Source organism: Notechis scutatus, chromosome 2 (assembly GCF_049901735.1).
Source record: "Notechis scutatus isolate UNSWTSFEM ecotype Mainland chromosome 2, rNotScu1.2, whole genome shotgun sequence".
Taxonomy (NCBI): domain Eukaryota; kingdom Metazoa; phylum Chordata; class Lepidosauria; order Squamata; family Elapidae; genus Notechis; species Notechis scutatus.
Genome location: NC_142010.1, coordinates 91,240,648 through 91,254,838, shown reverse-complemented (window position 1 = coordinate 91,254,838; position 14,191 = coordinate 91,240,648). Strand labels below are relative to the sequence as shown.

The 14,191-nt window shown below is 40.5% G+C and overlaps 1 protein-coding gene across 1 annotated transcript in view; it reads right to left on the bottom strand.

Moving 5' to 3' along the window:
• The window catches only part of AFAP1L1 (actin filament associated protein 1 like 1), a 94,909-nt gene extending 81,887 nt beyond the window's left edge, over positions 1–13,022 (bottom strand). The window contains exon 1 of the mRNA XM_026688334.2: positions 12,785–13,022. Coding sequence (XP_026544119.1) covers positions 12,785–12,812 — 28 coding nt within the window. The 5' untranslated portion in view covers positions 12,813–13,022. The remainder of the gene's footprint in view (positions 1–12,784) is intronic.
• Between the last annotated feature and the right edge of the window lie 1,169 nt (positions 13,023–14,191).

Here is a 14,191-nt window from a genome sequence, read left to right as displayed (position 1 = left end):
GTTTGGAGACCTCTGCCCTACAGAATAATTTTGAAGCTGTTATCTTTAAATAAAATAGCTGTGTTTTCTTTGTCAAATACCCTTCCATTGGCTATATAGTTATATAAAACAAGAGTCCTATGTATGTCTCCATGCAGACCAGTCATGTGGGGATGACAAATCCCTCCAGCCCTTTTGTCAGAACAATTTGGAATATGGATGTAGCTTGTGTACTGGTTTTCCTTGGCAATGCTGAGTCATTGTCTTTCATAAAATGATCCATAGTTTCTCCACTTTGGTAGCTTTAGAATGTATGGACTTCAACTCCCAGAATTCCCAACTGTCTGGGGAATTCTGAGAGTTGAAGTCCACATATATTAAAGTTACCAAGTTGGAGAAACATCATATTAGAGAGGCACTCAGCCTGGAAACCTGTCTGTCCATAACAGCTGTGTGGCAACGAAACACTTTTCCTAGTCTCACAGAGGTAGAGAGCCTGAAATAAAAGCATCCAAATTTACCATTGCATTGAATTAAGTAGTTCTCAAATCATCTGAGAACAGGATGGGAAGCAGTATTAGTCTGTTTCCTGGCCGAGGTTGAGCTGATGAGTCAGGTGCAATATGAACACCAGCGCTTGTTAAGGCACTTCCTATAAAATGTAAGGGAGGTTATTGTCCTTCAGCAGCAGCTCTGATAAATGGCATTGAATTTAGGAATAAAGTTAGAGGAATGTTTTCTAGGTCAAAATCTAGAAGCTTTGATCATGCATAGTTATTTTGATGATACAGACCTCCACACATTGCCTCCTATTATCTCACTTTTTTTTCTATAGCATGGGCAAAGTTGCTTGAACCATCAGAATTATCTGAATCATTCATGGTGCATCTAATGATATGAGTTCCCACACTGCAAAATATATATTCATGTATTTACACTGTGCATTTCTGTTTCAAGGAAATCAGCATGAGACACATTTGTCTCCCACTCTCCCCAAAATTATTCCAAGAGCAACTTGTGAGATAGGTTAGGCCAGGGGTCTTCAAACTTGACAGCTTTAAGACTCAACTCCCAAAATTCCTCCTCCAGTCATGTTAGTTCGGGAATTCTGGGAGTTGGAGTCCACAAGTCTTAAATTTGCCAAGTTTGAAGACCCTTGGGTTAGGCAGAGATATTATACCTGGCTCAAAATGAGCTCAGTGAGCTTCAGGGATAAGTGGGCAATTTATTTCTGGATCTCACTCAGTTTCATGAGTTCAATCAAGTTAGCAAAGTGACACTGGTATTAGGTGGAAATCACAGTGTCAGCACAATTTGCAACAGTCACATTCTTCTCATCCACCCATTTGGATGTTTTATTCCCCAGTTATAAGGTAAAAAGGCAAAACACTTTTGAGATCCAGGCCTGTACACCTTCAAGCATGATATGGAAGGAATGTTTCAGATATCATGTAAAACAGCACATCTCTGCTACTCATTAAAGAACTCTTTCTTTCTTCTGGCTCCCACACAAGCCTGATAAATGAGGAGCTTGCTTTAAAGGGATAGCCCTAAAAGCAGACACAACTTTCTTCAGGCTAATGAAGAAGTCTAAAAATAGGTGGGATCATTTAGTAGACAGAATAGAGGTGCTATCAGGCATGTACAAGGTCTGAAGCAGTTCTCCAAATCATATTTGGTAGAATGCAACAGTTCAAATAACAATTATCAGCATCTGCGAGGACCACAGAAAACCATAATGATATCAAAATGACAATGCATGCAAAGGATGTCACCTTGTAATTTATGGCCTTTGCAGTCTGATATCTGACAAAGGGATGACTGTCATGGTTTTTACTTCCTGATAGTTGTACACATTTCATCATCTGCTGCTTGTGCTTTCTGTGCCTGCAGACATCTGTGATAATAGTACTTATTTCTTGAAGACATTCAAGTCCTAATTTAAAATGGTATAACTATATGCAAGCATGATTACAATGTTCATCAGTGCTGTATCAGCAACAGCTAAACAAGAAATTCTGCCTGTCATCTATTCCAGCTATGCAATTAGACTACATTTTCCTTCTGAAAATTGTTCATTTGAGGTTACACAAGTTCTGATAAGTCCCTCTATTGTATTACCAAATCCTGTGGTTATCAGCAAATAGAAAGAAGGATCCAAAGGATACTTGGTGTTTTTTTTCCTTTGATTGACTTTGCTGACATCAGCAGCATCTATAGCTAAAGAGAGAAGGATTGAAAGCATAAGCAGGGCTCGCCTACTTGACAATGAAATAAGTGCTACTGAGTAATCAAAAAGCTATGCTATTCTTGGCTAAAAGCTCTCTCGCATGTGAAACTTTGGATCTTCAGTAGCGTTTGGATTTATTTCCACAATTTTGTTCTTATTTGGCACAGCTGATAATAACATTTTCTTATTCGTATATTTAGTACGGGTAGTCCTTGACTTACAATCATTCGTTTAGTGACCCTTCGAGATTCCAACAGCACTGAAAAAAGTGACTCATGACTGTTTTTCACACTGACAACAGTTGCAACATCACTGTGGTCACACGAGCAAAATTCACATGTCTGATAACTGGCATGTATTTATGATGGTTGCGGTGTTCCAAGGTCGTGTGATCACCTTTTACAAGCAAAGCCAACTTAACAACTGTGTTACTGACTCAACAATTGAAGCAATTCACTTAACAACTGTGGCAAGAAATGTCATATAATGGAACAAAATTCACTTAACAACCGTTTGCTTAGCAGTGGAAATTTCAGGCTCAATTATGGTCGCAAGTCAAGGACTACCTATATAACCCACATTTACTTTGTTATATTACACATAAATATAACTTGAGTAGCACTACAGATTACCCTCCATTATTCTATACCTGGAAGAATGCAAAACATGGGGGAAATAATAATGGAAATGGAAAAGGTTGTATGTACAGACTTTGCATGGCAGAAATGTAGGTATACATCTTATACTTATACCCTTGAATATATAAATAGCATTAGGAGCAAAAGTTAAATATTTGAAATTTCTTGGAGGTTTGTCTTATTATCTTTAGAAAGAAAGTAAGATCTCTGTGGTGACATGAAATCTACACGGTAAAATAGTGCAAGGACAACTTTTCTGAGTTGATGTGAATAAACATTCAGCCCACTTCAATTTTCATTTCACACTTCCCTTTTTTCCCTAGTACTCATGTTTGCATCTTAATATACATTTTCAAAGCCATATAGAGAAAAACAAATATGGGAGAAATGGCTTTAGATCCCTCTAACTTTTTTTTTTTGTGAATTTTTTTTATTGTAAAGAGTTGTCATTGCAATGAGTTTTTGACTAGTGCAGTAGGATAATATCTAGGGGGAAACATTGCAACAATGTGGGGGAGAGCTTTCTGCTGTTCTCAGTAACAGCTGAGGAGTGATCTTATCCCTTCCCTTCTCATTTCATAACACACACCCTTGCATTTGGCTGCATTTTCCAAGAGGGTGGAATTCCCATAGTGGATTTTAGGCAACTAATCAAGAATGATTCAGGATTCCTCCCACCCAATACAGTGTCAACCTTCTTCTGGGGCTAGGCAGGTCCATATGTGCTTAATAACCCAAAATGTTAAACCCAAGCAAGTAATTATAAGGTCCCTTACATGACATCACTCAGCTCCTGATAAAACAAAAATGAATATGCAACTGGGGAAAAATTAATGTGTGATAAATTAAAGGCATATATTGTCCTTCAATTTAAACATCAAGACTTTGTCAGAATGACAGCACAATGGACAGGAATATATCTTCCTTCAGAATCAGTTGCTTAATTCTTGACCATAGCACTTTTCTCCTGCATATGTATAAAGTCAGGAGGTATGCTCTTAAAATATAGTGCAAAGATAATCATAGTCTGGGGAAGTATTAAATCAAGAAAATGGCTAAATAGAAAGAATTTTCCTTTTGCAGCTGTGTAACTGTTCCAGACTTTTATATACAACTATTCTCAGGTAAATACAAAGACATTTGCTTGTGACTCTCTTACACAGAATCTGGATATGAGTTCCCACAGTTTTGTAATTGCAGTTGTCTATAGAGTAGGGCATTTAAAAACAGTATTTTTCATTGGCTTAATTGGAACTTAAAACATGCCACACGAGGGTTGAATCACAAGGGACACACATCCAAATACATAATACTCATTATGCTATCAAAAGATTCTGGGCAGCCTCCTCTAGACTCATAAAAATGCTCAAGGCATTTCAAGGCATCCGAAACAGTAGATAAGTTTGTTTTGACCAGTATATCCAGAAAAGAATCACAAACAAAACAGTGCTGTACATTCAGAGGCATCCACAAGATCCAGAGCTTTCATAGCAATATTACATCTATCCCATTTTATAAGTTAGTGTGACCACATGATACAAATACAAAACAGGCATGAATTGTAGCATTACCCTTCAACATCACTTTCATCAATCTAATGAAAACAGTAAGAGCTTGTAGATGCCGTCATCTAGAACAGCATTGCTCTGTGATATGGCCTCCTTCCAACTTTTTCTCCTGTGGTTCCCCCTGTCCAGATACTATTCTTGGGTACAAACATGGGGCAGTGACAGGTACATGTTCTGGCATCAACAAGATAGTGCTAGCAATATAATACAATTTGCTTTTGTGGGGTCCCCTCAGCATGTGCTGTGGCCCTGTTACATGTTTTAGAACTGTGGCCTCCTTGAAATATCCTAGGGCCCCAGTAGGCCATATTGCTACCAGTTGAGAACAGTGATCCAGAAAACACCACTTCGGGGAAGAAGATGTATCTAATATACTGTATAATTCTGCTTCCCATTTGCAAACTAGCTATCCTTGCAGATTCACAAGCAAGAGATAAAGGCTTCACCTCACTGCAATTCTCTCTGTGGACTCTTTTCTCCAAGAATAAAAATAGTTCTCAACTTACAATTACAATCAACCCCAAAATTTCCTTTACTAAGCAAGACAGTTGTAAAAAGTGCGTTTTGCTTCATTTAACCTTTTTTACCACAGTTGTTAAATGAATTACTGCAATTGTTAACATGGTTAAGTAAATCTGGCTTCCCCATTGACTTTGCTTGTCAGAAGGTCGCAAAAGGTGATCACATGACTGCAGCCATCATAAATAAATGCCAGTTGCCAAGCGGCCAAATTTTGATCACATGACCATGAGGATGTTACAACTATCCTAAGTATGAAGAGCAATCATAAGTCACTTTTTTCAGTGCCACTGTAATTTTGAACAGTCACTAAATAAATGGTTGAAAGTCAAGAACTACCCGTATCTGCAGCTTAGGCAAAAGTAGGGACCTCAACACCAACCTTTCTTTGTTTTGTCTGGAAGCATTCCAACTCTCTTCTTTGCATGCTGAAGCAAAGTTGCAGTCCTCCTCTTTCCCATTATTTATATATACCAAAGGATTCAAGAGCAGGACAAGTTCAGTGGGGAACAGAAATACAGTAAGTTATCAACATGTCAGCCAGCCAGCATAACTATGGGCCCCTTTTTTTCAAACATAACTCATTATCACAACAGATACAAACTTAATGTAAACCATTCCAAACTTGATTGCAGAAAGTACGACTTCAGCAACAGAGTGGTCAATGCCTGGAATGCACTACCTGACTCTGCTGTTACATCCTCAAATCCCCACTCCTTTATCCTCAAACTACTATTGACCTCACCCCATTCCTAAGAGGGGTATGCATTAGCCCACAATCATGCCTCCTGTCCCTGTCCTATTGTCCCCAATTATTTGTACCTATTTCCTGTATTTATACTTATGTTTGTTCTTATATCTATTATCTTGTAAGCAATTGACAAATCAAAATTAATTAATTAATCAATTAGCAATTCACTTAACAACTTAATTAATTAATTTGATCCAAAACCTTTTTTTATAATGAAGATTATGAAATTTTCCCAAGAGCAAGTAAAATGCATTTAGGAACAACAGGACATTCAGCAAAGGACATCCTCATTTTATACAGATTACAGTAACTTGTTTTCACAGGGTTTAGTTAAAAGACAATGAAGTTGCTAGTATCAGTTGTACTTTACAGGAGTCTTTCAGATTATTCTATCAGCTCTGGTTTAGGCTCGGCTCATTCAGTGACACTGACATGGGTTCCATGAAGAATGGATAAGTACTGGTAATTAAGTACATTATTATATTCAATTTATAACCAGATTCCCAGTTTTGGCTGGGAGGGAGCATTTGAAACTGAGGAAGACCATGACAAAAATCCACTTAAATACTGGTAGTTTTAACCAACCATGACCTTTGCTCCAGTCTAATAGTTACCCAAATATTTCCTTTCCCTACCACAGCCTATATATGCTACTAGTCAAATACCTTACCTGCATTCAGACACAGAAAAAAAATCCTTTTATCTTGGAAATAAAGTTAGATAAGGTAAAACAGCAGTTCAATCAAAGAATCAATACAATGATTGCTAAGTCGTTTCAATCTCTTCACAGACAACATGTCTGGACTTTATGACTCTAATACTTTCAAGCAAGGCTTTTATCATTCCAATGCATCCAATCATTCCAATGCTGCCTTTCATATGTAACCATTGTGTGTTTTCTCCCATTTCTTGTATTTTCTTGTACAACTGTAAATTATTAAGACTAAAACACAGAATAGCTATAATATATCTTGGCAGCAGCATCTAACTGAAAATATCTCAAGAAAGCTAGATCATAGACAATATAATGACCAGATTTGGGCTAATGTCACATTTAACCTAGATTTTTATAATCGCAACAACCATTAATTGGGCATTTAATTATATAGCCAGGGGGATCATGAATCTGTAGGGAATGCATGAAGTCTATTCTTCTACACACTTTGGAAAGAATTCAAGTTACCCTATTTACTTATTACCCTCTGTTTCTCTCACATGGCTCCCATCAAAGGAAGATAGGTAGGTAGGTCTTGGAAGGATATCAAGATTTTACATTATCCCCCTATTTAGAGCAGTCCAGATGCCAATAGCAATTTCTTATAAATCTTGTTCCTTTTAAGTGTGTGAGCCATTGAACTTACCACAGAATAAAAGCAAAAGCCAAAGAAGTCTAAAATACAGGCATTCTGTAGCGTTTAAAATAAAGCAAGGTCTATAAACAGTGGCTCTTCAACAGGAAGTTGCCATAGTAATAAAAGACTTGCAGAGAAGATTAGAGACTACCACCTTATGTTGATATGCCCTATTCTTGATATGCCATTTCAGTAGCTCACCCAGGATTTCTGTTTCTTACTTCTCTGTAATACTTGTTTTAGAGATTTAGGCTTGAATGTTCATACAAGGGAAAGGAGGAAAGAGAAGGCAAAAGGAATACACACAAATTGATTCTAACCTTTTTTTTTTTTTTGAAGGCGTGAATATTAAAGACCTGTTGGAGCCATCAGCCTGCAGAAAAGTTCACAGTAATGCTATTTTAGATGCTGTAAATCGCAAAGAACAGATGCCTCCAAAGAAGAGGAGGAAAATATAAGACATTGCTACTCCCAACTCTAAATAACATACTCAGTGATATTTTAGATAAACAATCACCAAGCTTTGGCTACTTACTTCCATTTTGCAACCTGTTCAGAGGGTCAGAGAATGAGTTTGTGATTATAAATGTATAAAAATGGATTAAAAAGAAGACCCTGCTTAATCCTAACTTGAAAAGAAATCAATAGCTCTAGGGAGATCTGTTGTAACATTAAAAATGACTAAGTGACTGATCCAAAGTTGAAAACTACCAGTATTACCATTTATTTAGCACAATGTAGTGTTTAAGGTTTTGCATGGGAACTGAATAATGCTGGTTCAATCTGCCCTCAAGCACAAAAGCTGCTAATGTTTGATCAACATTTTTTTATTAAAAGGCATAAACGTTCATGAGACAAAATCAGGTGAAGTAGGTTGATTTCCATCACCATAGACTAACATTTCTCTCCTATAAAGCATGCTGTTACTGTGGTCACTATTTCCCAGTCTAATTTACAGGGTTAAAAAGAAGGAAGACATGTGACATAAGTTGCCTAGAGCTTTAATATAAAAGGATAGTTATAATTATAATACAATGTAATTTAATGACAACGACAATAATGTGTATTCCAGTCTATATATAAACAGTTTGTGCCAGTAACTTGGAAATCTATTTCATTATATTTCAGAACATTTTCAGTATTTAAGTAGTTTCTCTACTGGGATCAAGGTGGCAAGTAAAATATTTCTAAGAGTTCTATTATCTGTTCTTATTACTAGGCAACACAAATGTTTTCTATTTCAGAAGGGTTGCAAAAATGGAGCTGAGAAACTGAATTCCAACACTGTTATTCTCTGAGCTTCTGAATGGCAAGCCTTGAATTCAGGGTGAGGATAGTCACTTCAGAGAGTGATGGACTTTAAACCATCAGCCCCAAGCAGCAAGGGCTATGAACAGAGATGATGGAAATAATAATCACAACCTCGGAAGGACACTGGATCTTCACCCTTACCTTAACAATAAACAGTGTAACAGGATAAGGGCCAGAATAGAATTATATGGATGCTCCCAGGTAGGAAATAGGGCCAGAGTCATCACCATTTCCATGTTCTACAAAGGAAGTATGCCATTATAGACCTTTTTTGCTTTGTAAGGAAAGGGAGTTAGGCTGGCTTTTCCAGAATTGCAGTATTATTCCACTCTGATTTCAACCCCGCCAAACCAAAGATCATATTAGTACCACCCATGGTAAGTAAGATCATATTAGTACCACCCATGTAAGCAGGAAAGAGGAAATTTATTTTCCTATTTCTTGGTGCCAGTGACCTGAAAACCCAATACAGCTGCTACAGTACTGCATCATCATGTTATTTTCTACTGAAACTCATCTCCAGTCAAAAAGTTTGCCTGTTTTAGCAGAAACCAATGGTGGTCAAGTGCAGAAGAGGGTTTATTTATAGTCACATATCACAACAAGGAACCTGTCAAGGCTGTCCTCACAGCTGCTCTGACTATTGTCGGAATGTGCACCCTGTATAGAGTAGATATACATAGTATTTCCAGACATGAACAGTTAAGATTCCACTGAATGCCAGTTGAAGAGAGAGAGAGAGAGAGAGAGAGAGAGGGAGGAGGGAGGGAGGGAGGGGGAGGGAGGAGAGGAGAGAGAGAGGAGAGAGAGAGAGAGAGAGAGAGAGTAATCTGCTACAAAGACTTTAAAAAAAATCATGCTGACATCTGTTAATCAGCTCACCAAGACAAGAATGTCTATATCACACCCAACAACTGTTCTATGGATGTCACTTGTAATAAAGTAATTGTTATTATCTCTGTATCCTTCCAATCAAAATTTTCCCTAAAGTTCCCTCCTATGAAGTATGAGCATATATCCACCCATCCACTTATTTCAGAATAATGCTTTGTGAAGCTTATGAGAGGGACGTAGCCTGCAAAAACCTATGCCAGAATTAATTTCCTAGTCTAAGTAGTTACAAGATCTGGTTCTGTGAACAGATCTGTCTGTTACTGCCTTATGGATGAGATGAAAAAAGGGCAAAATTTGCATTTTCTCTCCAAATGAGAGATATAAGGAAAGTTGTCAGGAGTGACAAAGCATGGAAAGTGTTTCTTGCTGTCACTGAAATATTGCAATAAAAAGTGTAACCCCCCCGCCCCAAAATAACCTTAAAAATAAAGATACAATATCCTTTTATCTTAGTCCAGTAGTAGAATTGCAAAAGTCAGTCTCCTCAAATATGGATACATCATCTCAACTACTATTTTCCAACTTAGGACCTTTCAGTAGTTAAATCTAACTTCTGGATCATTCTGGCTGAGAATTATGGGGATTGAAGCTCAAAACATCAGAATTATTCCATCTTGGGGAAATGTAATCTTAAAATACAATGGGATCCTCTGAGCTTAGTTTAATCATTACCCAACTAGGCAACATCTTCAATGCTAGGAGAGAGTGGGGTTTGTCACAAAGCAAGCCACTGTATTAAAGCAGAGAGCAAAACCCAAAGCCCTGAAGAAGTTTCTTAGTTGGATTGTGAAACATTAGCAAAAAAACAACCAAACTCAGAGAGCACCAACAGTTTAATCTTGAGCTACAAATATTCTCCTCTGTTGGTAATCATAAACTATGAAAACCAATTTAAAGATCTTCTGGTTGCACAATTAGTTGTGAGTGTGCCTAAGAATACTTAAATTGACCTTCTCTCCCTCACCCCTCCTTTGTTTTTGCTTTATTCTGCTCCTTATATCTGAAGTGAAATTATGTGGACACTTGAGACATAGTATTTATTTGTATATTTATTTGAATCCCACCATAACTCAAAGTGGCAAACATATCCAACACACCCTCCTCCTCCTATTTTCCCTACAACAATAAACCTATTTAAATGAGTTGGCTGAGGCCCAAGATCACCCTTAGGTTTTCAGGGCTAAGGAAGAAATAAACCCCCCAGTTTTTTACTTTCTAGCCTTAATCACCAGACCAAAGATGCTCTCTGTAATATGAAAGATGGTCCCAAGATGCAGATTCTTATAACACCATGATAGCTAATGGATATTTGGCATAGTGATACATGAACCCAGCACACACAACTTTAAAAAAAAAAATCCATTCAAAATTAAGAGCAGACCTCTTGTGTAAACTTCCCCAACAGGGTTCTTGTCTCCAGGTGTGTTTGCATTACAGCTTCTCAAAATTCTCGGTAGCAGAGCCAACACTGTCTGGAAATTCTGGCAGAGGGAGTCCTTAACATATCTGGGAGACACCAAGTTGGAGATGGGCTGCCCAGAAGTCAACGGGAACAGTCCAGACTGATTTTCCTATGTGCCTCTCTACTTAGCACCAACACCATCATTTTCAACAGCTACAGTAATTCAACAGTAATTCAACAGTAATTGTAGCCAAATGAACTCAGAAATAGGAACCAGGTTGACCCCTCTGTAGAATCACATAACTCAGGTCCAAAGTCTCATCTCCTTTGGTCAAGTACTTTTGGATTGGCTTATCTAATTTTATACTTACAAAAGGGAATAAATATGGAGTCAATATGGCTAGATCTCCTTGTATACTAATGCCCCTCCTTCAAAGGCTGAAACTACATTCCTGATCCCTTTCCTGAGGATTTTTTCCCCTCATGCACAATGCATATGTACACAGATGGAGCCATGGTCTTAAGAATGTTCTGTCTTTTGGAACACAGGTTGCCTAACACATATCCCTCTATCATTTTTCCTTCTCCGCCTCAGGCAGGGACGCTTCAACATTGTCTATGGAGATTCTCAGTCACTTGGGTCATTATTGTCCCGAGAGGCAACTGGACTTTCTGTTTTTTTTCTTTGAAGACATTTTGCTTCTCATGCAAGAAGCTTCTTCAGCTCTGAGTGCATCCCTAAATGTCCATGGACATTCTCAGTCATCCAGGTCACGGTTGTCCATTAGGTGCTTTTTCAAGAGGCAACTGGAGCTAAAGAAGCTTTTGGAATGAGAAGCAAAAGGTCTTCAAAAGAAAAAATAATAATCAGAAAATCCAGTTGCTTCTTGGGACAACCATGACCCAGATGATGGAGACTCTCCAAAAACACTTAGGGATGAACTCAGAGCTGAAGAAGCTTCTTGGATGAGAAGCCAAACGTCTTCAAAGAAAAACCAGAAAGTCCAGTTGCCTCTTGGTGGTGTGGGGGGGAAGCACCTTTGGGGCACTTCAACGTCGGCAGAGTCACTGTCCGAGCAGGCCCCTCAGCACGTTTAAGAAAAGAGGTCACCCTCGACGGTCTTTGCACCGAATCTCAAGCGCAGCCCCCGACGGATCTAGCAAAGGGGAAAGAAACAATGCTTGAGGCCCGCAGTCAGCCTGCCAAGGAAGTTCGAGGAGCGCCATTTGGCAACCGCTTGCCTCCGCCTCCGGCGCACAGGTCACACAAAGCCCTGTGAAGAAAACAATGCCGCGGTGGAAGCTTTTGGCTCGTACCCTTTTCAGAGTCTCTACCACACCGGGGTGGGGTGGGGGACCCCCCACCATTCTGCTTCTCCTGTCGCGAGGTCGTCGCGGCCGCCCCTTCACAAACATGACACGCACGCGCACGGACGCAAACGCTTCTATGCACACACACACAAACACACGAGTCGATTTGGCAAACATTTAGGCTTCCGACGTTTCCACACACACACAGCCCCAAGCCGAATCTTGCGCTTCTCCCGCGCCCACCTATTTATTTTTCCCACCCGCCCTCTTCTTTTTTTGTTTTTCCCCCTCTCTCTCCCCACTCTCCGCGTTCGAGCCCCACAATGGAAATGTCCCCACGCGCAACGTGTGGCGAATGCGAGTTCGCGTGGGCGTGGCTCTCCCCTGGTCCCCATCTTCGTCCCCGGACCCAACCGATGGCTCTCGTCTCAAGGGATAAACTTGCCGCACTTGTGCCCAAGAAACGAAAGGCTCCCTGTGGGGCAAACTGATGCAAACCCATCCGTGGGGAGAGAAAGCGCTCGGCGTCTTCGGGATGCGCTGCAAGCCTAGGCTGGGTTTTAAAGCCCACCACCACCACCACCACCACACCCCTATTCCCACCAGCCCCAGATACTCTGTCTTCCTCCTAAAGCGGCGCAGGAGTCCATCGGAGCCAGGAGAGAGAGACGGCGTTTCAATCTTCGGCAGCAACATAACAGCAGCGGCGCCGTTTCCCGGGAGCACGAACTGACGTTTCCCTCAGCCCGCCGGTCCCGTTAAACAGATTTATTTTATTTATTTATTTTAAAGACGCCTGGATGCTAAACCGGAGCAACCCTTGACTTACCGCTGAGTCTGTCCATGGTCCCGAGCATGAACGGCGGGAGGCTGGAAGCAGGTCGGGCGGCACGTGCGACCCTGCCGAAATAGCTTGCCCACAGCCGGCCACTGAGCGCGGGGAAGCTCTCAGCGCGGCTCGCCTGGTCCCCGAGTAAAGCAGAGGGATGCGCGCCGCTCCACGGCACACACAAATGTCAACCTCTCAACCGGCTCCCTCAAAACAATCGCCGAGCAGTCCCCTCCCTAGCGGCCGCTTCCTCCGCCTCGGGAAGACTGCCGGGTCTTAGCGCCGTTCTGTCAAGATGCGCCCTTCGCCGAGCGAACCTCCGCCGGTGCTGAGTCGACTCCGCTCGCTTGCCCCGCCCTTCCGGACCAGGTGCGACCGTCTGTGCAGTACACAACAACAATAGTCTCTGCTCTCTGGAGCGCGTGTGTGAGGGGGCTCCCAGCTCGTGGCGCGCGCTCCCCCCCCCGTTACATTAAAGGGGCATCCCCGCCATCTCCTCACTCTGTTGGTGCGTGCCTGCCCATCTCCAGCTATGTTTGTCCAGGCTTGCATTTCCTGCATTTCCAAAAATGCAAAATACTGTTCAAATAAATACGGTATAAGATGTATATACTAGTAGATCTAAATGGTAATTCTAAGGATAGAACTGACCCATAGGATACATCTTCGTATACATTTTCCTTTCCTTTTCTGTATTTGACACCTACCATTTGGAGTTTATAAAGCCTATGTATGTCATTCATATTTTACTCTGGCAAAGTAAATTTTCCCAGTGTTCCAAGAATCTATTTTTCCTTATCATGTGTTAATTTTCAAATAGTGTTCATGCTTCATATAAGAAACTCTAGGCATTGAGGTCATAAAGACGGGGACTTGTGTGATTAATACACTTTGGAATGTGCTTTGCCACTGGAGAGTGTAGGATACTACTTTGTCTTCTCAAAGTAAGAAAAATGCAATGCATTGCCTGAGCAGACATTATGCAGGTTGTTTTCAAGTCTCTTCTGGTGTATCCCAGTATAGGCAGCCTCCTCCTAAGTAAAGTTAGGGCTTCTCTCCAATGCTGAATTGAAGCTCAATCTGCCCTTCTTTGGTTCAGCAGAAAAACTCTCCTGGCTTGAAAATTGCTCTCCACACCACCAATTCTGTCTGTACTGTACCATCATCTGCCCACTACCTGAATTCTTTCCTGGACAAAACCTAACACTTGGAGACCTCCTTTTAAGCTAAAGCACAGCTATTTCACTTCTGGGCTAGGGATGAGATGAAAGCAAGGTTGCCAGAATATTGCTGGGGCACATTTATAGCATGGTTAGCTGAAGGCAAGAAAGGTTCTTAGAAGTAGCAGCACCAAGGCTTATTATATACATGCAAATGTGGGCAGAAGAGCCAGTTTGGTATAGTGAT